The sequence below is a fragment of the Tachypleus tridentatus genome, chromosome 2 (genome assembly GCF_004210375.1).
Source record: "Tachypleus tridentatus isolate NWPU-2018 chromosome 2, ASM421037v1, whole genome shotgun sequence".
Lineage (NCBI taxonomy): Eukaryota > Metazoa > Arthropoda > Merostomata > Xiphosura > Limulidae > Tachypleus > Tachypleus tridentatus.
The window spans coordinates 68168056-68193754 of NC_134826.1; the positions used below are offsets into that span (position 1 = coordinate 68168056).

The following is a 25699-nucleotide window of genomic DNA, read 5'->3' on the forward strand; positions in this document are numbered from 1 at the left end:
ATTGATGATGGCCTCCATTTAAGGGTTAATGAAACTTCCTTGAATGTCTGCATTGTAATAGTTTTTACATTTCCATGTATTAAAGATGAAATGTCAGGTTTGGTATTAATAGTATGTTAAAGGCCTATTCTAATGTATTAACTCACAGTTTTCTGTTTTGCTTTACTAATTTGTAACACCATCCTAGTGTAAGTAATGCTGTACAAGTTTCTCTTAATTTGCTAATAACCTGACTTGGTATATCAGGTTTAAAAGATGTGTCCTATTGTTGTAATACTATTACCTATCTTAGTATAACAGTGTTAAAACAACTATTCTGGAGTTCTAGTTTTAGCAGATTTTAATGGTTTATTTTATTCTTCTGTCACTTAGTGGTTGTTTGAAATAGCAAGTAACTTTTAGATGTAACTACCATTTCTTGGTAAGAAATATTCTATATGCTCCAAAAAATTGATAATATTATGTAATTTAAAATATGATTGTTCCAGATATAATTCTTGTGTGAACAAACTTTGCACAAAAAAAGGCAATTTTGTTTCCTTTATTGACGTTTTCATATATTTTAAATAAACCTTTCTTATAAGTATAAACCTTAACTTTTATAATGTACGTTTCTGCATGTTCATATGTACGTATGCTGTAAGTATTGTACTATCACACTTCATAAATACCTTTATAATATTCTTGTATTAGTTTGTTCTCTATAACAATGAACAAAGATCTTTCTGCTTATTTGATTCCCTTCTCTGTCCTTTTCTTTTCTGACTTTAGAACACCAGATCTTCACATTTCAACTGCTGATTCTGGCCTCCCATACAGGGTTGGGAACTCCATTCTACTTCCAGGTGCAGTATTCCTAAGTTTGGTCTTTCTATGTGTTTTACTCCAGATGAATGGTTTCTGGATTGTGTTAAAAAGCATGGAATGTTTACTTGTTTTACTCCAGACAAATGGTTTCTGGATTGTGTTAAAAAGCATGGTTTTTCTACATGTCCTACCCCAGGTGAATGGTCTTTGGATTGTGGCAAAAAACACGGACATTTTACTTGTTTTACTCCAGATGAATGGTCTCTGGATTGTGGTAAAAAGCATGGACTTTTTACTTGTCCTACTCCATATGAATGATTTCTGGATTGTGGTAAAAAGCATGGACTTTTTACTTGTTTTACTCCAGATGAAAGGTCTCTGAATTGTTTAACGTTAAAAAGTGTAGACTATTTACTTGTCCAACTCCATTTGAATGGTCTCTGGATTATGGTAAAAAGTATGGACCTTTTACTTGTTTTACTCCAGGTGAATGGTCTCTAGATTTTGTGAAAAAGCATGGCCACTCTACTTGTCCTACTTCGTATGAATTATCTCTGGATTTTGTTAAAAAGCATGGTTTTTCTTCTTGTCATACTCCATATGAATGGTCTCTTGATTGTGGTAAAAAGCATGATCTTAAACTTGAATATCTATTTGTAAGCATCACTTAACACTTAGATCTATGAAAGACAAGAAACAAGCAACTAACTAGTTTATATATTCAAAATATCAGAAAAAATTATAAATTGTTTTTAGTGACTGGTATAAAAAGTGTCAACTTTTTTTTACCTGACAAGGTTACAAGCTTCAGGGACTTCCACTGAATTTAAGAACAGTCATGTTATTTATTTGGTTTTAAGAAGTTCCAGTTATATGAACAGTTTAATTGTGCACTAAACATAAGATGACCTTCTCACTGAATGGACAGGGGGAAGATAACTCTACTGATCAAGATGTCCAGTACTATTCTGTAGAGCTTCATCGAGGGACTCGAGGGTTTGGTTTCAGCATTCGGGGGGGGAAGGAGTTTCAGAATATGCCCCTGTTTGTTCTAAGGATAGCAGAAAATGGGCCAGCACATCAAGATAATAGACTTCAGGTAGGATGTTCGTCTTACATGTGTCCTGGTGAGTTGAAAGATGCTTTAATAACTTCAAAATAATAATAATTCTAGTTCTAGGACCAAGAGAGTTTTTTACTTCTGACACATTAATGTTGTTGTAATAAATATGAGCTGCATTATTTTCTAAAGAAATGAAAAGGTCATATGTAATTTTCTTTATGCAGAGGGAAAGATAAAACTAAGTATGTTTTCAGTGAGTACATAGACTATGTGCTGGGTTAAGTGGTAGCAAAGTATGACTTACTAAGTGTAGTACCTGTACAAAATTTAGTGAATGAGTCAAGTGTAGTACCTGTACAGATCTTGATGAGTTAGTTTAGTGTAGTACCTGTACAGATCTTGATGAGTTAGTTGAGTGTAGTACTTGTACAGATCTTGATGAGTTAGTTGAGTGTAGTACTTGTACAGATCTTGATGAGTTAGTTGAGTGTAGTACTTGTACAGATCTTGATGAGTTAGTTTAGTGTAGTACCTGTACAGATCTTGATGAGTTAGTTGAGTGTAGTACTTGTACAGATCTTGATGAGTTAGTTGAGTGTAGTACTTGTACAGATCTTGATGAGTTAGTTGAGTGTAGTACTTGTACAGATCTTGATGAGTTAGTTTAGTGTAGTACTTGTACAGATCTTGATGAGTTAGTTGAGTGTAGTACTTGTACAGATCTTGATGAGTTAGTTGAGTGTAGTACTTGTACAGATCTTGATGAGTTAGTTGAGGGTAGTACTTGTACAAATCTTGGTGAGATAGTTGAGTGTTGTACCTGTACAGATCTTGATGAGTTAGTTGAGTGTTGTACCTGTACAGATCTTGGTGAGTTAGTCGAACATAATATCTCTAGAGAACTTAAGAAGTACCTGAGTTAAGTGAGTTTGTCATGTGTCTGTTCACATATTAATATAAATCACTGCAATATTTACATTCCAATAGAAACAGGGAAATAGCCTTCTGATGTTTGTAATAAAAAAAATGTTATTACAGGTAGGAGACCAAATAATTGAAATCAATGGAATCAACACCAAGAACATGTCTCATGCAGAAGCTATAGAACTGATCAGGAAAGGCAGTTACAGTGTGAGACTGTTAGTCAAGAGGGGGGGGAAGTTTCCTTCTGGACTCAGTAAGTATATTGGTTTGGAGAATTTTATGTGACCCTATATATGGATATAAAATATTATTTCTCATCTTAAAACTCTAATAAATACTTTGGTTTAGGTTCCTTTTTGTGTTTATTATGCTATCGTGAATTATTTCTTTCTTTACAGATGTTGTTAAGAAACAGCATAATTTATGTTCATACTCAGAGAATATTTTCTTTGTATTCTTTAGATGACCATCCAAGTCCTTCAAGTCTCCCTGTTCCACCAATGTCTGCATTATATAATGGTCCAATCAGTCAGAGCTCACCACGAGGACCTCCTCACCCAGATAGTATCTCAAGGAAGTATGACGCTCATTCGTGAACTTTTAGGATAAAACCTAAATGGGAAAACAAACTTTAATCTTGAGCTTCAGAGATGAGACTGTAGACAACCATTGCCGTTACCTCGTATCATATCAGTGTAGATTGTAATACATAAGGTGGCAATGAAATTAATCTGTCTATAAGTCAGTAGTCTAGTATACAATTCTTTAAGGTTGTTTGTGAGCAAAGTAAATAAATGAACTGTACAGCTGTATGACATTTATAACTTCTGAATCATGTTCACATTGGTGCTGGAGAAACCTCATGAGACAGCTGCCAATAAATCAAGTTTCTAATGTAGTAAGATATACTAAGCCTAAAATATAAAGTATCTAATGGAGTAAGTGGTGTTGATTTCTATTCAATTTACAAGTTAATGGTCTCAACACTGAGATATATTCTTCAATCTGTTGTTTTATTTCTTTGTTAATAAATTTGAAAAGTTCTTGTTTTATATGAACCAAAGTAACAAATGTGTTATTTCATAGTATCACATTGTTGCACACACATATTGTTTGTTAGGTTCCCCTCACATACAAACAAATGTAATATTTTTTATGCTTGTTGTGTTTTGAAATATGTTATTGTGTTTGAAGGTGTATGACCTCTTCATCAAGAAAGGTATTCTTTTTCATCTCTTAAGCATCATTGATGAAGACTTGTATTGAAGGTTTCTGTACATAATACTTCTATTTTCATTTTCCCATTTCACAAGTAACACTGAATCATTCCAAACTTTTAATGAATAACTAATTTAACTTCATAAGTAGGTTGCATTGTACATCATCCTAGTAGATATATATTTTGAACATGAATCAAGAATACTAGAGTCTTAGTGTCACTTGATCTCAATGTGAAACGAGAATACTAGAATATTGGTGTCACTTGACCTGAACATGAATCAATAATACTAGAATCTTGGTGTCACTTGGTCTAAACATGAATCAAGAATACAACAATCTTGTATTTGAAAATATTCCCCACTGGCTCAGTGATAATCTCTATATGTTATATATAAATGGTAAAATTTGGGGTTGGATCCTCATGTCAAATACTTTGTTGCAGCTCTTTGTTGAACCAATAAACAAATGCTGGAAAGAATTGCCATTCAATTTTGATTTTCTCAGTGTGGGGATAAACTTTTTATCTCATTTTTTTTCAGTAATAATTTTTGTTTGTTCATGTAAATAGAGAGTTAATATTTTTATTTCCTCTTTGATTTCTAACTTAAGGATAACACCTAGAAAATTGTCTTTCTGGATATTCTGTTTGAAAGAATACTTCAAATACTTAGACAAAGATCATCACATTTTTTTTGTTATAAAACACTTTCTTGAACATTAACATTACATATATATTGTTTACTGACTGCCATATTATTCACTAAAATATATTTAAGTTTGACTTCTTTTGACTGTTATTTTAAGAGCACCACTAGTAAAATAATGATTTCTTAAGATTGATATTACCACTTTCCATTTTTGTGAAAGGTATATTATGTTTTAAAAATTTTGGGTTTTCTCGTCATTTTTTTAAAATCAAAACATTTAAATTTAATTTCCAATAAGAAGACTGGGGTGATAACACCCTACATTATTAGACTCTGTCAGTACCATTAGGAACAGCCTGTAGATGTAAGAGTGGTAATTTTTGCACGTGATTTTCTGTATTAAAATGCCATTTTGAAAGAGATCAGTTATATACTTAAGATACCATTACTTAGTTTCTCAGATGTGTATTTAACACACAACCACTTTGTTATTAGTTGTACCATGGTGAAACAAATAAAAACCGTTGATATGATGTTTTTGGAAACTTGTTTCAATTGCTTCTACTTCTAAAACTGGGTGATAATTCTGTTTAGATCATCATAAACCTAATTTCTAATTTTGAAAAAACAGCAATTTTGTTTTAACATGTACACTTGTAACAAAGCATCAGTAACAAAACTCTACAGTGACAAGATATGTAGTATTTTATCATTAGAGCGTGACCTAACAATGCATCCAATAGTATTCTATTCAAGGGAGAACCCTTTAATCATCTCTTATGTAAGGTTTAGCATGTCATGTTACTGGTCTCTCAACTTCTGCTGAGAAGAAAAGACTGAACTATCTCTTTGATGTCTGAATAGTCTAGCCAGCAGTTTGTGGAGAAGGAAATCCAATGAAACATAAATCTCTAAAGACAGATAAAAAATTATTCACAGGAACATTCATAGCAGAGTCTGTTTTAAACAGTTGAGTCTCTGTGAACTTTCAGTGGGTAGATTAAAGAATTAGTTTTACATTTTGTTCAGAGAAGTATAAAATGGTGCAATATCCAGAGCACAAAATGCATTGTTACAGAGATAAAGAAATGATCCCTGAAGGAGCAAAAACTAAGAAAGTATTTTGGACCAGTGGATACTATATAACCTTGGAAAGGTTGAGAGGAAACACCTTCATTCCACCGCTGATGTTCGTCAATGGAAGAACTCCTACAACTGAAGTTAATTATCTTAACAGCTTCAGTTCTTCAAAGTTACTTCATCCAATAGTTTCAGACATTTATATTTACAAAGTCTAGTAGAAGGAAGACTGCTTTTACAGGTATACCTGCTAGCGAGATTAAACCACTAAATATAACTTGTGAATTCTTAAGAGTTACAACGTCAGTTATTGTACTTTTATTGAGAATGAATTTCTCAAAAATAAGACGACTATTTCTCTCTCCATTGCGTGTACTTTATGTGCAGTTTTATCATTTGAATTATGCCAACGGTTAAAGCGACAAGAAACAAAGCAGTAAAGACGAACTTCGAATACTTTATGTTTGATATATTGATTATTGTATTCAATATTTTTTCCTTTTGTTTCATTCTCTGGTTGCCATGGTAACAGCCATTTACTTGGCAGGACGTGAAGTTTTGAGTGACATGGTATAGATATTTCAAACAAACCTAATATAAACAGCTGCTATTTTATGGATAAGTTCTCAAGTACAACTTTTGAAGGGTTTGTATATTTTATACCTTCAACTATGCCTTTTGTTTTCTTCGCAGTCAAATATTATTTTGAATAATGGTTTCCTTATAAATGTAAAGTTACACAATATATTTTCTGCACTTTACAAACAAGATAGTGTATAAACAGTATAAAATCATATAAACGACACTAAATAAACCGTATAAATGATATCAAACAAGCTTAATAAACGACACCAAATGAACTATATAAATGATGTTAAACAAGCTTAATAAACGACACCAAACGAACTATATAAATGATGTTAAACAAGCTTAATAAACGACACCAAATGAACTATATAAATGATGTCAAACAAGCTTAATAAACGACACCAAATGAACTATATAAATGATGTTAAACAAGCTTAATAAACGACACCAAATGAACTAAATGATATCAAACAAGCTTTATAAACGACACCAAATAAACTATATAAATGATGTCAAACAAGCTTAATAAACGACACCAAATGAACTAAATGATATCAAACAAGCTTTGTAAACTACACCAAATAAGCTATATAAATGGTATCAAACAAGTTTAATAAACGACACCAAATGAACTATATAAATGATGTCAAACAAGCTTAATAAACGACACCAAATGAACTATATAAATGATGTCAAACAAGCTTAATAAACGACACCAAATGAACTATATAAATGATGTCAAACAAGCTTAATAAACGACACCAAATGAACTAAATGATATCAAACAAGCTTTATAAACGACACCAAATAAACTATATAAATGACATCAAAGAAGCTTAACAAAAGACACCAAATAAACTATATAAATGGTATCACACAAGCTCTATAGACGATACCAAGTCAACTGTATACATGATATCAATATATTTTAAATATTAGTTTGTAACACTGTTTAAAGTGTTAGGATGTAGGGGTATACTAAACACTTTATTTAAAGTGTTAGTGTGCTGACAAACACTAAACATTTCTAAAATTTCATGAACTTCAAGCAATTATTACTTGTTTTGTTATCTCGCTTTAAAAGGAAGTTTAGAAAACAAAACAAATCGTGAAGACAGTCTATCAGTTGCTAAGTTCTGATACCCGCGTAGTAGCGCACCCTCATGGTGGATTACTGAGTTAATACTAACAGCTATATAGCACGAACTACTCGTTATAATAGATATAAAAATATATTGATCGCTACTATTGTCATGATGTCAGCTTCTCAGACATAACTTATCTTTTCTCAGTTTTTATTGACAATTAATCAGCGGTAGTAACACGTCAGTTTAATCATTTCACTTGAGCACGATCGTTACGTTACACTTGATTACAAACAGAACATTTTATAAAAATAGGCGAAGAACAAGACAAAAACCTTTCATATATCAATTGTTCTTTCTTCGTTTCAAAAGAGGTGTGTTCGAGAGAGATGTTAACCCTCCCTCTAATGAATTTTCATAGTTTTATTTCTTCTTAAAGCATACAAATCTATCAGCATACAATGAAGAAAGTTTAACTCCAATAAAACAAGTGTGGATTTACACATAGTCTGAGTAACAGAGAGAACCTGCATAGAATGTAACTTCTATGAACAGTCTTTATTAAGGAGGACCTCCATTGGGTTCACTCTAAACCTGCTGAAACTGTATCGTCATAATTTATTCTTGTGGACAGTCGGAGACAGCCATGATTCTGAAATGTGTAACTGTTTTTGGATGGTTTGTTTTCATCAACCTCATGATTAAAGCCAGTTCTTTAACCATTAAAATCGGTAAGACTAAAAGTTAGATGTGGCAGATTTATTTAAACTCTGTCTACATGTTTTATGTTATTTTACACACAGTGAATGGCAGAAGAAAATTAAAATGAAATGGGACTGATTTATTTAAGCCCTGCGTTTTACGTAATTACGTTATTACGCGTTTTATGTTATTTTAAATACACAGTGACTAAAGAATGATTGATATAAGGAGTGGAAATTTTACAATGATGTTTAAGGTACCAGAAAGCATTACTAAGCTCATATTAACTTACTGTACATTCGATACCGAGTTCATTTTCTCGATGCTGGGTTGACATTTTAATCAAATACAGAGTTTAGGCTGTCTTTGAATATGTATTGCAAAGTAAACAAGCAAAATGTATCTTTAAACTCTGGTGAACATTTGTTTTACGAATTAACATAGTTTGTTTGTTTGTTTTTTAATTTCGCGCAAAGTTACACGAGAGCTATCTGTGCTAGCCGTCCCTAATTTAGCAATGTAAGACTAGAGGGAAGGCAGCTAACTAGTCATTACCACCAACCATCAACTCTTGGACTTCTCTTTTACCAACCAACAGTGGGATTGACTGTCACGTAATGATGCTCTCACGGTTGAAAGGATGAACATGTTTGGTGTGATTGAAATTCGAACCCGCGATCCTCAGATTGCGAATCGAGAGCCCTAACGCTCTGGCCATGCTAAGCCTAGGAAATGATATTGAATCTAAATGGAAGACAAACATGTCATGTTTCAGAAAAAAATTACTTTACTTTTACCATTAGGTGTCTCTGTATTTGATTTAAATTTGAAAGTATTTCGAAGATTAGTTCTGTAGTTGCACGTTTTATTGTCATGTAATAATATATTTATTTTTATGTACAAGAATACCATTATCCATCCCACAGGTAGCATATTCCGAGCAAGCAATACCTGGCGTCTTCTGGCGGCAAAACTGGCTGTAGAAGATATTAATAATGATCCATCAGTTCTTCCGAATACACATATAGAATTACTCAGCAATACAACGGATGGATCGAATTTCAACTTTCTACAAAAGAGTAAAAATATAACTTAAAAAAAACCTTTGCTACTTTTCAGTACATTTTCTAGGGACATCTTTTTATATAGTTAAACATTTTGAAAGTTAGAGACTGTAGTTATCACAAATAGTATATAAGTGAATTAATATTCGTTTAAAGATAACGTAAACATTTGATGTTTTTACTTTGGATTAATCAATCAGCAATCTGTAGCTCCAACATTATTTACATTTCACAAAAAGAGTAAAAGAGAAAGAAACCCCATTTTATAAACCCAAGTATCTGCTCGTAATATCCTTATATATCTATATTCACTATGGGTTTAGTTATTCTTAGTAATATGAATTTTCCCAAGTGATACATTTGACGTTTCAATAGAGAGAAACATCTATGTACACATAAATCAATAAAGAATATAATTTTTTTGGTTTTAAATACTATGGTTTCAGTAAAGAATAGGCATAATTGTTGAGATATCCGAGGGCTGTTCAAAAAATACGCGGACTGACGTCATAAAACAAAATGTACTTTATTTAGAAGTTACAGGTTTGGGACCCCTTCAAAGTACTCTCCTCCCCAACGCACACACTTATCCCAACGGTGTTTCCACTTGTTGAAACAGTCCTGGTACGCTTCTTTTGTAATGTCCTCCAGCTCCTTCGTCGCATTTGCCTTAATCTCGGGAATCGTCTCAAATCTTCTTCCTTTCAAGGGTCTTTTTTAGTTTGGGGAACAAGAAAAAATCGCAAGGAGCAAGGTCAGGTGAGTAGGGGTGGTGGGGAAGAACAGTGATCGAGTGTTTGGCCAAAAACTCACGAGTTCTGAGGCACAAATTTCGCAGCAACGCGGTGCATCTTCAATTTTTCGGTCAAAATCTCGTAACAAGATCCAACTGATATCCCACACTCTTCAGCAAGCTCCCCTGACAGTCAGACGTTGATTTGCTCGTACCAGGGTGTTGATTTTGTCGACGTGTGGGTCGTCAGTTGACGTGGAAGGACGTCCAGGACGCTCATCATCTTCAATGGACTGTCGACCATCCTTAAAACGTTCATGCCACTTGAAACATGCCGTACGCTTCATAGCAACATAACATAGCAACATAACCGTAAGCCGTGTTAAGCATAGCAAGAGTTTCAGTCGCAGATTTTCCAAGTTTAACACAAAATTTCACAGCAAGTCGTTGCTCCTTCAGGTCATTCATTCTGAAATCCGCCAAACGAAAAAATCGCACTTCACTTAAAACCGCGTAGCTAATACATAAATGAAGATATCTGCAATCGGAAAATGGCGTCGTAATCGGCTGATCTGTGCGAACCTAGCAACACCAAGCGGATTCCCCTGGAACCAACTGGAGCCGCGCAATTCAAACAGTCCGCGTATTTTTTGAACAGACCTCGTACAAATAACACTACTGAAGTGTTATACCTTCATATTAACTAGGGCTAATGGTACTGAACTCTTATACTTTCATGCTAACTATGATTAGTGGTACTGACGTGTTATTTTTACCTACTAACTAGAGTTAGTGGTACTAATATGTTATTTTTGCATACTAACTAGGATTAATGGTACTCAAGTGTTACTGTTACATACTAAATAGGGTTATAAGTATTAAGATATTATTACACACTAACTAAGGTTATTGGCATTAAGATGTTATTGTTTATTTAATTTATTTGCTCAAGTAAAAGGCGTCATAATAATGTGTTTTAAAACAGTAACAACAAAACTTGCCAACAATAGCGCGTTTTTTACTACAAGGATTGCTGTTGTTTGTTATTAAATTCATAAATATGCAAAGGGCTGTCTATATTCTGTGCCCATTTTGGGTATCGAGACCCGGTTTATAGTGGTATAAGTCCGCAGATATTCCGCTGTGCCATTGGAGCTTTTCTACTAGTTTCTTAGATACATAAATTGCTTATATTTAAATTAAAGCATATTAATATAATTTTCCATTTTAATTCTTCAAAAATAAAAGGTTTGGGTGTTTCTTCCAACATCTGCTAAAATTAAATTGTACTAGAGAGGATAAATGTATACGATATTCCATTTTATTTCTTGAAAAATTAATGCTTTATATTTTTCCTCCGATAGGGGACGCTAGTTTACCTTACTTTTTTCACCTTTTGATAGCTTGTTACCTTTTGGAAAAGAATGTAGCCGCTATCATCGGCCCAAGCTCCTCCTCACACACTAAAGTCACACATGCACTAATAGGAAATCTCCATGTACCACAATTTGCTCCAACTGCTACAGACCCTACCTTGTCTTTTAACCCTACTGGCCACTCTCCTTACCCTACCTTGATCAAAATGACGCCTCCCGACAACTTCCAGATGATGGCCCTCAGTACTCTTATGATTAAATTCAAGTGGAGAACAATTGCCATCATTGCAGAGGGTTCTGATTATGGTAAGTAAAAATGGTCAATGTTATCATTTCAGTGGTTACTAGTTATGGTAAATAAAAATGGTCAATAAATATAAAGTACGTAAAGAGTTTTTGTCAAACGTGTTCACTAAAATTAGATTGCTGTTTATTTGCTTTTGAAGTTAAACACAAAACCACACAATGGGCTTTCTGTACTCTGCCCACCACGGGTATCTAAACCCAGTTTCTAGCGTGTTAAGTCCACAGATATACCGTTGTGCCACAAGGGGGGGCGTATGCTTAGTGTTTTTCTTTCATTAATACCTGAGATTTTCCAATCGGTATATGAACTGTAAGAATAGCTTAATACATTTATGTGATATAACGACAATCACCAAAGTAATTGATAAATTCAAACTGAACTGTTGAGTAAAATCAGTAGTACTGGTACAGGCCTGTGACTAAATGTTGAGTAAAATGCAGCACTAGTAGTACAGGTCTCTTGTTAAATGTTGAATAAAATCAGTAGTAATGGTGTGGGTCTGTGCCTAAACGTTGGGTAAAATCAGTAATTCTAATATAGGCCTGTTGCTAAATGTTCAGTAAAATCAACAGTACTGGTACAGGCCCTTACACAAATTTTGAAAGGTGGGTTCTAATTTGTGAAATCAAAAGCCAATGGATATTATACGAAGCAGAATTAGCATCCAAAACCATGCTAATACTACGGAGTTTAGAGGCATACACCCGAGAAAATTACCTCAAGTAATTATTCAACAAGTGGTGGACATATGCCAAATGTTAATGTGAACGTAAACCTAGTGGCAGCGTAGCAGTGACTTTGAGTAACGTACAAATATTTGGTACACTGCAGCCCGCTTTTAAGCAGTCAACTAGTATATGGGGTCTGATTTGGAGAAGCACAGAAAGCCATCTTATCTTTCATCGATGAAGTTCTTCATTAAATATATCAGGATTTAGCAAACCTACCCTGTAAAAAGCTATAACCTGTCTGTATCAGAAATATAAAAAGTTCTAAACTGGTGCTGCATCAAATTTGAAGGAAAGATTACTGATAACATGGTAAAAAACGAGTTGTTACTGTTTAATTAAATTAAGTACGAAATTAATAAAACATGTAATGCTTTGTCAGAAGAATATAGACTATGTAAAAAACGTTAAATACCATAAGCAGCTGCGCTATAATTATATTAACGTGTTTTTATTTCACGTCACAAAAATAGGAGGTTTGGCCGAATCTGCTGCATACGTGCATTGTAACTACTAATTCGTTCATAGGAAAACAAACGTTTTGTACCTTTATTTTAAAACCTTGTTGACTGTGACGTACAAATGAAATGATGATTTTAAACTCTACTCATTTTTCCTGCATGTTATAGGCCTTAATGGACTGACTGAACTTCAGCGAATAGCTGCTATGAGAAACATCGCGGTGGTCAGTGCAGAAACATTTTTACGAACTGATATCCCCGAGAATCTGGATGTGACGAATAGTTTACAAACTGTAAAGGTTATTAAGAACAAGTTTCTATTCCGTAAATCTTAACGCTTAACAACGAAACAGTTTTATTTGGCTGTTGAAGGTTTAACTAATTTTAATAACAATAATTAATGAAACTAGTTTAGACAGCTGTCCAAGTGTCAGAAATGAAAGACCCTTTAGGGTAGGTAGTATTAATTTATTTATTTTGTGAGTTAATAGTTTATTATCGTTTAGTTTTTTATTATAAGAGAGTTAAAAGCAGATTATTGTTGGAAGTTGTATTTGTAAGTTATTAAAGCCGAGGCCACAGAACATCCAGTGCAGTCACCTATGTCGAGGATATAGAAAGTTCTAGAAGTCTAAGTGACAGCAGACGGCAAGCAGACGAAAAATAGAGCGGGAACAAAACCCAAAGTGAAGCCGAATGAAAGAGAGTTTCGGTCAGAGAAACGTTAGAAAACTGAAAGTTAATCGTTGAATGATTGAATAGCCTAACGAGTAATATGTCAAAGCGAGATTAGCAGTCGTCCTGATGTAAAAAGACTGTTTGGTGTAGATATTATTATTATTTAGTTTATCCGTGAATGAATATTTTATATTATTTAATTTTTTATTACAAGAAAGTTAAAAGCTGACGATTATAGGAAATTGTTTATAACTCTTTGATGTTGAGAATATAGCGAGCAGACGATATAGTAGTAAACATATAAATATCACAAGCGGGAAACGAACGAAGACAAGGATAATAGCAGGATAAAGTAATGTTACAAGGTAAAGTTCGGCGTGAAGTTAACCACGGTATAAGTGATAGGCCTAATATTTAATATGTTAAGAGTAAGACTAACGGTAGAGAATAAAATAAAAATTATTAATTTATTCCGTCAAAGTGTGGTTCGTTAGTAACTGAACCAGAGTGAGTGGACTTTGAGAAAAGGACCAGACGATCACTAGAAGAGCAACATATGACTGTAGTAACTCAATGACAGTGTGAGTGAATTATACACAAAAAATCTAGAGCGATAGAAACAGATAAAGGTAGTTCAGCTTGTCAGTTGAAATTCTAAAGTAATTGAATAGGCCTAATTGTACCTTATGATCTTATAGTATAAGGAATTTGTTGTACATACGTTTAACTATTTCGAATATAATTTTTTTGAAAACAAGTAGAGAGCTTACTATTCGTTTATCTTTGAACTTATCGCTAGGAAATTACAGACAACTACTGTAGATAAATCCTTAGCCCAACGACAAACAACCCAATACATATTTATACTAAAATAATTTTAAGTAAAAACCTTTAATTGACAATTGGCGAGCACATCCTTAACCTGTAACAACAGCTTTCTGGCATTCTAGGAAAATAATTTGTTTCACTAAAGTATGTTATAAAACAACTGAACCTGATTGTGCAGACGATTATTTAGAAGTAGGCTTAAATATTAAAAAGTAGACAAGTATCTGGAGTTCAGGATATAACTGCTATAACAAACGGGGCAGCGTAAGTGAATATTGCACAGATACTGTTGTGACAAAAAGAAAAAAGAGAGAGAGAAAAAAGGAATAAATAACTTAAACACTGGTAGTGTTTAAGAGAAGAACAGAGTAAAATAGTTCGGCTTGTGAATTGAATTGGCCTAAGTGAATGTTGAATGTTTGACACGAAGAAAAGAGCTTTATAATACGCCCAGCATGACCAGGTTAACCGGTTAACCTCTTAGTCTGAGGGTTGCGAGTTCGAATTCCCGTCACACCAAACATGCCATTTCAGCAGTGGGGGCGTTATATTGTTACGGTTAATCCCACTATTCGTTGGCAAAAGAGTAGCCCAAGAGTTGGCGGTGGGTGGTGATGACTAGCTGCCTCCCCTGTCTTACACTGCAAAATTAGGGACGGCTAGCGCAGATAACCCTCGTGTAGCTTTGCGCTAAATTCAAACTAAACCAGACTTCTTAACATTTAAGATAAAACTTTGATTTCCATAATATAAATAGTTTTTGGACGTACGTTTAACTCGTTTTTAATGTATTATTTTAAAATAACCACCTGTGCGTACTGTTCATTTATCTTTGAATATATTGCCAAAAAGCCACAAACACCTACTGTAGGAAAGTCCTTAGTCCAACACTCCAGTACGTATACTTATTTTAATAATTACTTAACAACTATATTTTTACAAACTCAAAAGTAAGTTTTTGACACAACTGTCTAAATTTGTTTCGTTAAATATTGGTACTAAGGTCAGTCAAACGTTGGTGTTGTCGTATTTTGGTATATTTTATTAGGAACAAGATGTTCGAGTTGTTGTTCTTCACTGTTTTGTTGAGTATGCTAAAGTAATTTTCACCCAAGCGCGTGACCAAGGGATGATGAAGAAAGGATGGGCTTGGCTTGTTACTGATGGTGTAACTTTCACGGTAAGTGTTACAGTGTTAGTAAAACTTAAAGACAGTAGGACAAGCTTCGACAAATGTAAATTTTTAACACGTATGTTTTCAAAGTTCAATCTTCTGTATCTAAAAGATGATCCAGTGATGTTAATTCTGTATATTTAGATGTTTCACTGGTATTAAATCTACATTTTAAACATATTTATCATTTTGATAGAGTTTTAAAATTGACCTAGTTCAGTAAAATATATTTAAACTCAGATCTCAAACTATTTGATTGGTTGACGAAATAAATATACCGACTTGGTAAAATAATATTAATATATGCAACATAATAATAAATGAAAGTAAACTTCTGTGACTTGTTAATTAATTATCCATTTTCAGGGAGGTAAGGCTCTCTTTGGTCATGATGGAAGAGTTCCGGATTACATGACTGGAGTGATTGGCACTCAGCCGCCATTAAGAAGGATTACAGGCCTGAAAGAGATGAAGCACAAACTGGAAATTAAGCTAGACCGGATGGTGGACGACATGGAGTTGGTACTTTTTGTTTTTTCTAATGAGATTTCCAGCACTCGAATATTTTGTCTTTAAATCAACGTTACGGAGACTGGGGCAGTACTTCAATGGTAGCGTCATCTTTAGGTTGTGTAGGATGGTACATATATTAGAATTAAATAAGTGCCGTTAAACTGTTATGTGAGACCAGATTTAAATGAGTTTATGTTGTTTTAATTTCGGCCTACACAGCAAAGTTAGCTGTTCTCTTCACTGCAGAACGTGTTGTCACTGGTAAGCCTAGTTACGATTTGTTAGCTGTTGTCTTCACCATACAACGTTTTGTCACTGATAAGCCTAGTTAGGTTTTGTTAGCGGTTATTTAGGTTGCTATATTTTCTATTTTCTCTACATAGCACGCTGCTGCCTGTGTTTACGACTCTGTTCTAGCAGTAGCCCATGGTCTACACTCCTTACTTGCCTACCACAACTTTAGCGCTCCATCATTCTTGCCGGGCACATGCTCTAAGGCTTCTCTCAACCAATGGGAGGATGGGAAAAAACTTTATCGTTCTATTCTTGAAATCAGAAACGTGGAAGGACTCCAAGGACCTCTGGAGTTCAACAACTACAGTTTTTATTCGCACATTGGATACACACTTGTAAATCTTGAAGTAGGAGGATTTACCGAAGTAAGTCTTTAAAAAAATGTAGGAATAAAAGAAACACTCTTAGAAGGATATTTCTGCTAACAAATTATTGCCTAACGTATTTTTCTTATTAACTTGAATTCAACATCACAACAAATTATAAATATTGCAGCAGAGAATCAAAACATTTTATGTATATTCCTCGTATAACAAGTATATACCTGGGATACTGTTTCAGTTTGGAAGATGGACTTTGGAAAACGGTGAGGAGGCATTGGAAGTGACCTCTGACCCTACCTTTTCAGGACGCTCCTTTGAAATTCCAAATGATTCCGTTTATGACCTGACGAACAAAACTCTTCGAGTTGTTGTAATACAGGTATAGGTCTGGTTGTTATAATAAAGTTTGATCTAGTTGTTGTACAACAGATAATAACAGATGTTGTTGAGTTTTGTTTTCTGTGTAGAATGAAAGTAGTGGACTTACTAGTTAATTGTACGATTATTAAGTAATGGTGGAGTTAGTTAGGTTTAGGGGACTGGGGACAATGTTGAAGTTTCTACAATATGGGGGCTGCTAGAAACCTTTCTATAAATTGCTGTTTTAAAGTTACTTATATGAAATATTATGTCTAAGTTAGTATTTTTTGTGCGTCAAATAAAAGGAACCTCCGTTCGTTAAGAAGAATCCAAATTATGATCCACAAGATCCAAAAAGTCAAAAGTATGTTGGTTACTGCATGGATCTTCTTATCAAACTACAGGAGATGCTGAACTTCCGGTTTTCTGTATTCGAGATTACACAATATGGCCGTAAACATCCAGTTACAAAACGATGGAACGGATTGGTAAAGGAGTTGATTGATGACGTAAGTTATGTTTTGTTTGTTTTGAATTTCGCACAAAACTACACGGGGGCTATCTGCTCTGGTCGTCCCTAATTTAGCAGTGCAAAACTAGAGGGAAGGCAGCTAGTCATCACCATTCACCACCAACTCTTGGGTAACTCTTTTACTAACGAATAGTGGGACTAACTGTACCGTTACAACGTCCCTACGGCTGAAAGGGCATGTTTGGTGTGACGGCGATTTAAACTCCTGACCTTCAGATTACGATTTGAGTGTCTTAAACCACCTGGCCTCGTATGTTATGAAACCTTTAATTAGCTCTCAAAGGAATTAGTTACAACAAACGATTAACAGAAACAATGTAAATATTATATACACTAAGACGACTCGATAATTTTGTTTTTAGTATGTCCTTTTTTGTCGGGTAGAATTACCCTATAAAACTTTTAATGTTATAAGTAATTCTACTGATGCTTTATCTCAATCAGTAAAGTATCAACCACAGTATACGCTATCAAGGCATCAAAATATTTACGTGTAAGCTGAACAAAAGGTAAAGCTCAAGCATAAAGATTGAAGTCCTATATACTCTACGGTACAGACGTCACAGTGTAAATATTTTTGAAGAGATTTGTATTGTTTCAAATGTATATTAATGTTTCGTCTCACCCGTTTTTATATTCCGAACAAAGACATAATGGATATTTTATGACGATTTTTTTTTCAGAGAGCCGACGTTGCTGTGGCCCCGTTCACCATCAGTCACGAGCGCGAGAAAGTAATATCTTTCACGAAACCGTTTTTTGACCTGGGTTTAACAATTTTACTCCCTCGCAAAAACTTTCATATTTCAAATCCTCTTTTCGCCTTTCTCTCACCTTTTGACGCCCTCTTGTGGATGGCGATTCTTTTCTCGATGATTTTAGCCTCAGTCGCTACGTGCCTTTGTCAGAACTTTACTCCTGAAAATTACCACAAGAGGGCACTATCCACAAAACATAAAGATCACTGCCCTGTGTCCAAAGCAAACCAAGTTCAGGGCATTTCTTTTAGTGAGACCTTGTGGATAGGGTTTTCTTCGTTAGTAAACCAAGTAAGTGAATGGTAGTTTGAATATAAAGTGGACTCATCTTACATAATTATAAAACAATAATCACAATTATAAGCTGTACAGTATATCTGTTGTAACTTATTCAACTGTATTTAGTTTAAACAAATCATTGAACTATGTTTTTATAAGACAGTTTTTAAGTATACCATTTTATTTGCTTGAAGCTTCATGTATGAGAGTAAAACCAAGCAATTAATAGATCTATTATAGTTAATTGATTATTTAAAGGTTCCTATTAATCATCACAAACGTTTATAACTGATTAGAGTCTTCAATAATAATTACTAAATGATACCTAAGTGCATTGATTATGTTTTTTCTACCAATAACAGACCATTGACCCAGGATTTATTAACTTCCCAGCCCGTGTTGTAATTGGAATTTGGTGGTTCACCAATGTTGTTTTAATTTCGGCCTACACGGCAAAGTTAGCCGCTGTCTTCACTGCAGAACGTCTTGTTATTGGTAAGTGTTGTTAGCTGTTCTCTTCACTGCAGAACGTGTTGTCACTGGTAAGCCTAGTTACGATTTGTTAGCTGTTGTTTCACCGTAGAACGTTTTGTCACTGCTAAGCCTAGTTAGGTTTTGTTAGCGGTTGTCTTCACCATACAACGTTTTGTCACTGATAAGCTTAGTTAGGTTTTGTTAGCGGTTGTCTTCACCATACAACGTTTTGTCACTGGTAAGCCTAGTTAGGTTTTGTTAGCTGTTGTCTTCATCACATAACGTTTTGTAACTGTTAAGCCTAGTTAGGTTTTGTTAGTGGTTGTCTTCACCATACAAAGTTTTGTCACTGATAAGCTTAGTTAGGTTTCATTAGCTGTTGTCTTCACCATAGAACGTTTCGTAACTGGTAAGTCTAGTTAAGTTTTGTTAGCTGTTGTCTTCATCACATAACGTTTTGTAACTGTTAAGCCTAGTTAGGTTTTGTTAGCGGTTGTCTTCACCATACAACGTTTTGTCACTGGTAAGCCTAGTTAGGTTTTGTTAGCTGTTGTCACAGAAAATTTTTCGTTAAATGTTACAAGTTAAAATAGCCTGAAACTGAGTTATAAATGTTAAATATAATTTGAATTTAAATTTGATCGAATTTTGTTTTACATTCAGATCTCACTCACGAGCCTCCCAATTTATTATGTTATATATTATAATTTCAAACAGCATAAAACTGATGTAAAGTGTAGTCTAAATTTAGAAGTTAAATGTTATGTATCTAATTTACGATATTTGTCAATAAGATTAATACACACAGTTTATTTTCTTAATGCAAATATATTTTAATATATAAACAATAATATAATTTACAATAACGGTTGTTACAAATAATGTTCTATATATAAACATTTTACAACCTGACAAGCAATATTGAATCTTCTTTCTGATCTGGATATGATTATGTTATCGATGGTTTACGATGAGCGAATTAATTTCTAGTTGTTATTGGTACAGTTCACTTAACAGGGAGCTATCTAGCTCTTCGTTCTTCATCGCGTTTTCTACCGATGAAATTGTATAATGTTTTCGTAAAAAATAGTAAAGTTCGATGTTAAACCACTGAAGTCAAACTGTTTGTAATGTTTGAAGTTTATGGCACACCTACTGTAACAAACCAAGAATATAAAACTATCGTTGGTGTGTCATGTTGGTTACATTTATAGACGTGAGGAAAGTTTCTAGAAATTTCAGCCTGCACAGCAATACTTACAATACACTAATGGTAACTAACGCACACACATGTACTGTTGATTCTTACACTTGAGAATCTTCTACAGCTTTAATGATTGATTGGGATTTTTCGCAAAACACATATAACAGTGTAAGATGTGTACATTTTTAAATACAAATTTAACTTAAACAAACGTCAATATTAAAAGAGATATATAACGATGAAACCTTTACACCTTCGTTCTTAAAGAATTAATAATATGTATAGACAAAAATATATTAAATATAATACGCTGGCAAAAAATTATAAACTTCAATAACCATGACAGTATATAACACAATTAATACAAATAATCTTATGATAATAAAATTACATAAACACTTGAAAGTACATCAACGCAGATGTTATGTAGATACACACATTGAAATGTTCTAAAGCTAACACTAAAGCCAATGTTTCTTTTTCCATAGGAGAATCATTATTTTAGTGACAGTTAAACTTTTGAGGCTTATAACAAACAGGGTTTTGAATACCCGTGTCGTGTGATTGTAATAGAATGGTACTAACACCACAATTATTGGCATCAACAGCTAACGTGAAAGGTTATCAAAGTCACGTGCCATCAATACAGGGTAAATGTACGATACAGATTTGACATTTTCAAAAGCAGATATAATAGTAAATCCGTCACAGGTGTATCAATAGTCTAGAAATTTATGTTCAAACGTTGTCTGTGACGTTACACATACGTGACCTTTAGCAAACTTTACCAAAGAAATACGTTAATTTGTACAATAAGTGGACTAGACTTGTTATTATTTTTACCAAATAATCAAATATAACACACACGATAAGAATAAATTCCTATCCAGCCAACAACTGTAGCCACAAGAAAAATGTTAGTAACAACATTCTTGAACAAGGAATAATTTTGGTTATTACACGACCCAGAACTTGAAACCATAGGACAGAGAAGCACCGTTTTAAGATCAATAAATTACAAAGGAAAGGCTTAATTATGATATTCTTCCGGAACAGAAATACGATCTATAGAGGACCTCGTATCTCAAGGCATTATTGACTACGGGACCGTTGAAAACTCCTTAATTCAGGAGTTCTTTGCCTCTCATCACACAGAGATTTTCAGAATTGCATTCCAAAACATGCGCAACAAAAACACCTTTGTACGAACGGCTGCAGAAGGGATCGACAAAGTAAGAGAAACTTCATCTGTACCACTTGGTAAGTAATGCGGGTCCCAACTGTGATCCATTGTTCAGTGACGAATTGTAAACACCATCTGTTTATGTGGTTATTACATAATACTTGTTTTCTAAAATTAATTTTATGGTATTCCTTAAACGATTTTGAATGATCTGAACTGCTAAATATTGGTTAGAAGTTAAGTAATAATAAAAACATATCAGTTGAAATGATTTTAAAATTATGTTAACCGATTGAGCATCACAGTAAAAGACAATTTGTATGAGGGTTTCGAGTTCTTTTGGGTGACCCAAGTTGTGTTGATGAACCGTGAATAGGTAAAAACTACAGTTCACAGTGAAGGATATGGCCAAACAAGGAATACATAAGGCCTCTACGTCTTAGATTCTCTTTTTAACTTTACATTTACTGAAAAAATAACTGATATCTTTAACACATATGTATATACTTAGTTCAGGGTTTGTTGTTTTTTTTAACTATTTAAAAATGAGGAAATTAATAGCAGAAACGGTTCATATTCGATTAAACATATTTGATGAAAAACATATCCGAAGAAATGTCATACATCGTTTCATTTGATGGTCGTGTGTACTGAATATCAAAGAATATTATCAATAAAAAAAGCAAACTACATACATTATTGTCTTGCTTTTTAATATTTATTTGTTGGATTATTTAATACAATTGTCATTGACTAAAGTACGAATATATCTTCAAATGTTAAAGCACGTGTGGCCTATTTCTAGGTGAGTCTGGAAGATTCGCTTTTATTTTCGATTCGCCTGTATTGGACTTCGCAGTCGAACAAGAACCTTGCAATACTGAAACTGTGGAATTGTTTGCTCCGGTACGAAACGTTCGTTCTTAGATTAATTGCATAACTAAATTGGTTGAAATTAGTCTGCATTTAAGAAGAACAGGTTCATCCTACGTTTCAACAACACTGAGTTTCTTCCTCCTATTCTATCCCGTAAGAAGAACGTTCAATGTTTTCATAAATTATTTATCATATTTCAATTACTCTGCTATTTTTCTGTCATGTTTTTTTTTCATTTCTTTCATTTTTGGGCTTGGTGTTTAGAAATGTCAATCCAAGAGGCCATGGTTTGCGCTCAAATTTCACTATTCGATTAGAATATCTGAAGAGTCTTCAGTGAGTACTGTTGATAATCTGGTTTCCATCTAGTTTATCAATGGAAAACTAGGAATAGCCAGCATAAATAGCGATTGTGTAAGTTTATTCAAATATCGAAAAAACAAACAATTATACATTTGAATGTTATCTCATCTGAGTGTTTATCGTGTTGTTACATATTAAGAAAGATTGGCTTTGCAAAACAAAAGTTTACATTTTAAGCCTAAATATATAACTATGAATTATAATATTTATATAGAGGACAAAGCAGGTCTTTGATGTTTGATGTTAAGTGCATGCAATATAACACAATGGGTTGTGTGTGCTGTTATCGAAACCCGGATTTTAGCAAAATAATCCTTCAGACTTACAGCTAAGATGATACTGGGTTGCACCTCTGGAATACAATATTTATTGGAAAATCTAATTGAGTATAGGTAAAGAGATACTACTTTCTGCATTAAGTAGAATGGTAAATTTAAATAACTTATATTTGACAAGTAACTGTTATTTCTGTTTTGCAGCAAAACTATGGCTTTGGTCTGCAGAAAAGCTCACCATACGAGAAGAAGTTTAGTCTTGGTATTCTGAAATTAAAGAAAGAAGGATTTTTTGAAGTTTTATATCAACGATGGTTCAAGGGAGCTTGCAGTGAAACTGGCAGTATGTAATACTCACATTAAACTGTTTTAAGTAGTTTGCAGTAAAACTATTTGTATTTAGTAAATTGAGACAGAAGGGGTGTTTTATCTTAGATTTTCCTAGGGCAAATGTTTGTCTATTTTTCCTTTTTCCTTTTGAATAAATGTATTTCAAGGTAAGGGTTTAATGTCTAACAAAAATTAATAATTATAATATTTTTAATTAATCATTTATTTTGTTCAAGTGTTTGCTTTTGTTGAGTTAGAAAGTAAAAACAAACCTTTAAATGAATAGTTTTACAAGCCCTGATGCTTTATCGACTCACTTCCACACTAACATACTGATCTTGACTGATTTGTAAGTTTTGTTTATGTAGATTGATGATTTTTCATAAATAAAATGTTCTCTTGATTGTAAATTTATGTTTTGTGTGACCTTTATTTTACCACTTACAGGTTTCAATGTTGATCTTAATGTTTTTTCTTGAACTTGACTCATGATTTTTAATTCCACAGCGTCAAACCCTAAAAGTTATCAACTTTCGCTCGATGCTATGATTGGAGTTTTCTACTGTTTGACTGGTGGAATAGGCATTAGTCTACTGGTTGTGGTTGGATGCTGGTTCTTTGTTTACAAAAAAATGGTGAAAATCAACAATAACGTAAGTTATGGATATTTAAGATGACCCCTGAACATACGTAAGATATCACAGACTCTCCCTTATTGGAAGCTTCAATATAATTTGAACACAGAGAAACATTTAAGTTTATAATCTAAATTACAACAACATTAAATATATGAGATTGCTTCCATTATTAAAACACCATCTAATTCAATTCTTATATACTCTAATGTGTAGCTTTATTCTTAACAACAAACAAAAAACATTAGTTATTCATTTCATTTTTTGTCAACAGTATCTTTTGCTAAATAATTTTAAATTGAGTTCAAAACCATTATTTTAAACAGCATTATTAAATTTCGACATTTTCTTCAACCTCAAAATAGCAAAACCTTTTTTAAATAAACCTGTACATTGCTTGCAGTCCTTACAACAAAAGACAAGAGTTAGTTTGACCTTTATTAATTTTAAAGACTAGTATTGTTACATCTTGAGAATAATATCTTCGACTCTGTTTCTAAATCTGTTATATTTAACTTAAGAAGGTAGTTAATTGTAATGTTTGATCATTGAAAGACAAACTTTGTAATGTTTTATTGATATCTGAAGTAGGCACAGTACAGAAAGCCCCCTGTGTAGTATGTGATTCAAATCAAATCAAAATTATTCATTTTGAGACATTTCTACTGATTGAAATTACTTCAAAATTCATGTGCAACGACTGAATAATTTTGTTTAAAAACGAATTATTTAATACTGCATGATTTAACAAATAACAACAAATACTTTACAGTTTAAATATTTTTAAGTTTATAAATATTTTAATTCATTATCAGTGATTAATATGTTGTCTTTGTTTGTCTGTTTTAAAACAGTGTTATATTAAACACTTTTATTATCAACAAGTTTTTAAAGCATATTTTTGTTTCTTTCTAGAATCCTGTACAATTACACCCGGTGAAAGGTTTATCCTCACCATGCAAGAACTGTATTACACTAGAAAGCTGAACATTGTTAACTGTGGCTCTCATTAAATAAAACTTAATGTCTTTTTCATTCTTTTTAATTACTCTTAATTAATGTCGTTATTGCTACACATTAAACTTCTGACATGCTCACATGATTTTCCTTCTGGAATTCTTCACAACTTAATATATTAGTGGTGTTAGTGTTATAATAAAGACGACATCTTAACTGTAGTGATACATCTGAAACCGTTAACACATTTACCATGGCTTCCAAAGACTGTTTTGTACAGAAACAGGGAAGTTTCCATAATGACAAAAAGGGGGAGATCCACCCACTTGAGTAATGGATCCCTTCAGTAGTGTTATAGTAATGATAATATTTTAACTGAGCTGATACACCTGAAACTGTTAACAACTTAGTATACTAGTAGTGTTATACTAATGACTGTGATAATTTTGGATTTTTTATTTATACGAAACTTTGAGGGTTTTTAAATATTTGAACAAGTTACCTTTAGGTTTGTTGAAATTATTATTATTTTTTACATTTCTTGTTTTAATAACTATGAATTGTGCTAGTTTGGTATTTATTGCAGAAAGACATTTTCGTTTGTTTTATGAAAATGGCTGCCATAACCTTACCGTACGTAATGCTTACATGATGAATAAATTTGAAGTAGAACCGTGAGAAAGGAGGAATTGAAGTAAAGGTTTTTTTTTACAATTTGATGGTTTGTAAAATGAAAATAAGTAACGACACCTAATAAAAGTCCGTGATACTTGAATTGGTAAATGTTAAATTGGGAGGGAAGAAAGACGTGTGACCAGCAGTGTAAGACGAAGAATGGACGTTTAGTGTCCTGGTTCGTTAGTTTTTTTAAGTCTTT

The 25699-nt window shown here is 33.3% G+C and overlaps 2 protein-coding genes across 4 annotated transcripts in view; both read left to right on the plus strand.

Annotated features, from left to right (window-relative positions):
• Positions 1-5195, plus strand: part of LOC143244116 (membrane-associated guanylate kinase, WW and PDZ domain-containing protein 1-like) — a 52583-nt gene extending 47388 nt beyond the window's left edge. For 2 of the 3 annotated variants that reach the window (XM_076488227.1, XM_076488226.1), the window contains 3 exons: positions 1736-1906; positions 2909-3047; positions 3257-5195. In XM_076488227.1, the coding sequence (XP_076344342.1) occupies positions 1736-1906; positions 2909-3047; positions 3257-3390 (444 nt within the window). In that variant the 3' untranslated portion in view covers positions 3391-5195. Of the gene's footprint in view, positions 1-771; positions 846-1735; positions 1907-2908; positions 3048-3256 lie in introns of all 3 variants that reach the window. The other variant, XR_013024900.1, reaches the window with a different exon arrangement.
• A 2623-nt stretch (positions 5196-7818) lies between these two features.
• On the plus strand, positions 7819-25208 carry LOC143235884 (glutamate receptor 2-like). The gene is made up of 16 exons (XM_076474116.1): positions 7819-8146; positions 9044-9196; positions 11318-11596; positions 12955-13085; positions 15341-15472; positions 15833-15988; positions 16363-16638; positions 16835-16975; positions 17262-17465; positions 18172-18537; positions 18888-19020; positions 21260-21463; positions 22192-22292; positions 23105-23243; positions 23738-23883; positions 24781-25208. The coding sequence occupies exons 1-16, from the start codon at positions 8062-8064 to the stop codon at positions 24850-24852; spliced, it is 2718 nt and encodes a 905-aa protein (XP_076330231.1). The 5' UTR covers positions 7819-8061; the 3' UTR covers positions 24853-25208.
• Positions 25209-25699: the final 491 nt, after the last annotated feature.

Bases quoted from the DNA above. Each gene is read 5' to 3' on its own strand.
- LOC143235884 (XM_076474116.1), top strand. From the start codon at position 8,062: ATGATTCTGAAATGTGTAACTGTTTTTGGATGGTTTGTTTTCATCAAC. The intron at 8,147-9,043 runs GTAAGACTAAAA...TCCATCCCACAG, and splicing joins TTCTTTAACCATTAAAATCG to GTAGCATATTCCGAGCAAGC. The intron at 23,884-24,780 runs GTAAGTTATGGA...GTTTCTTTCTAG, and splicing joins TGGTGAAAATCAACAATAAC to AATCCTGTACAATTACACCC.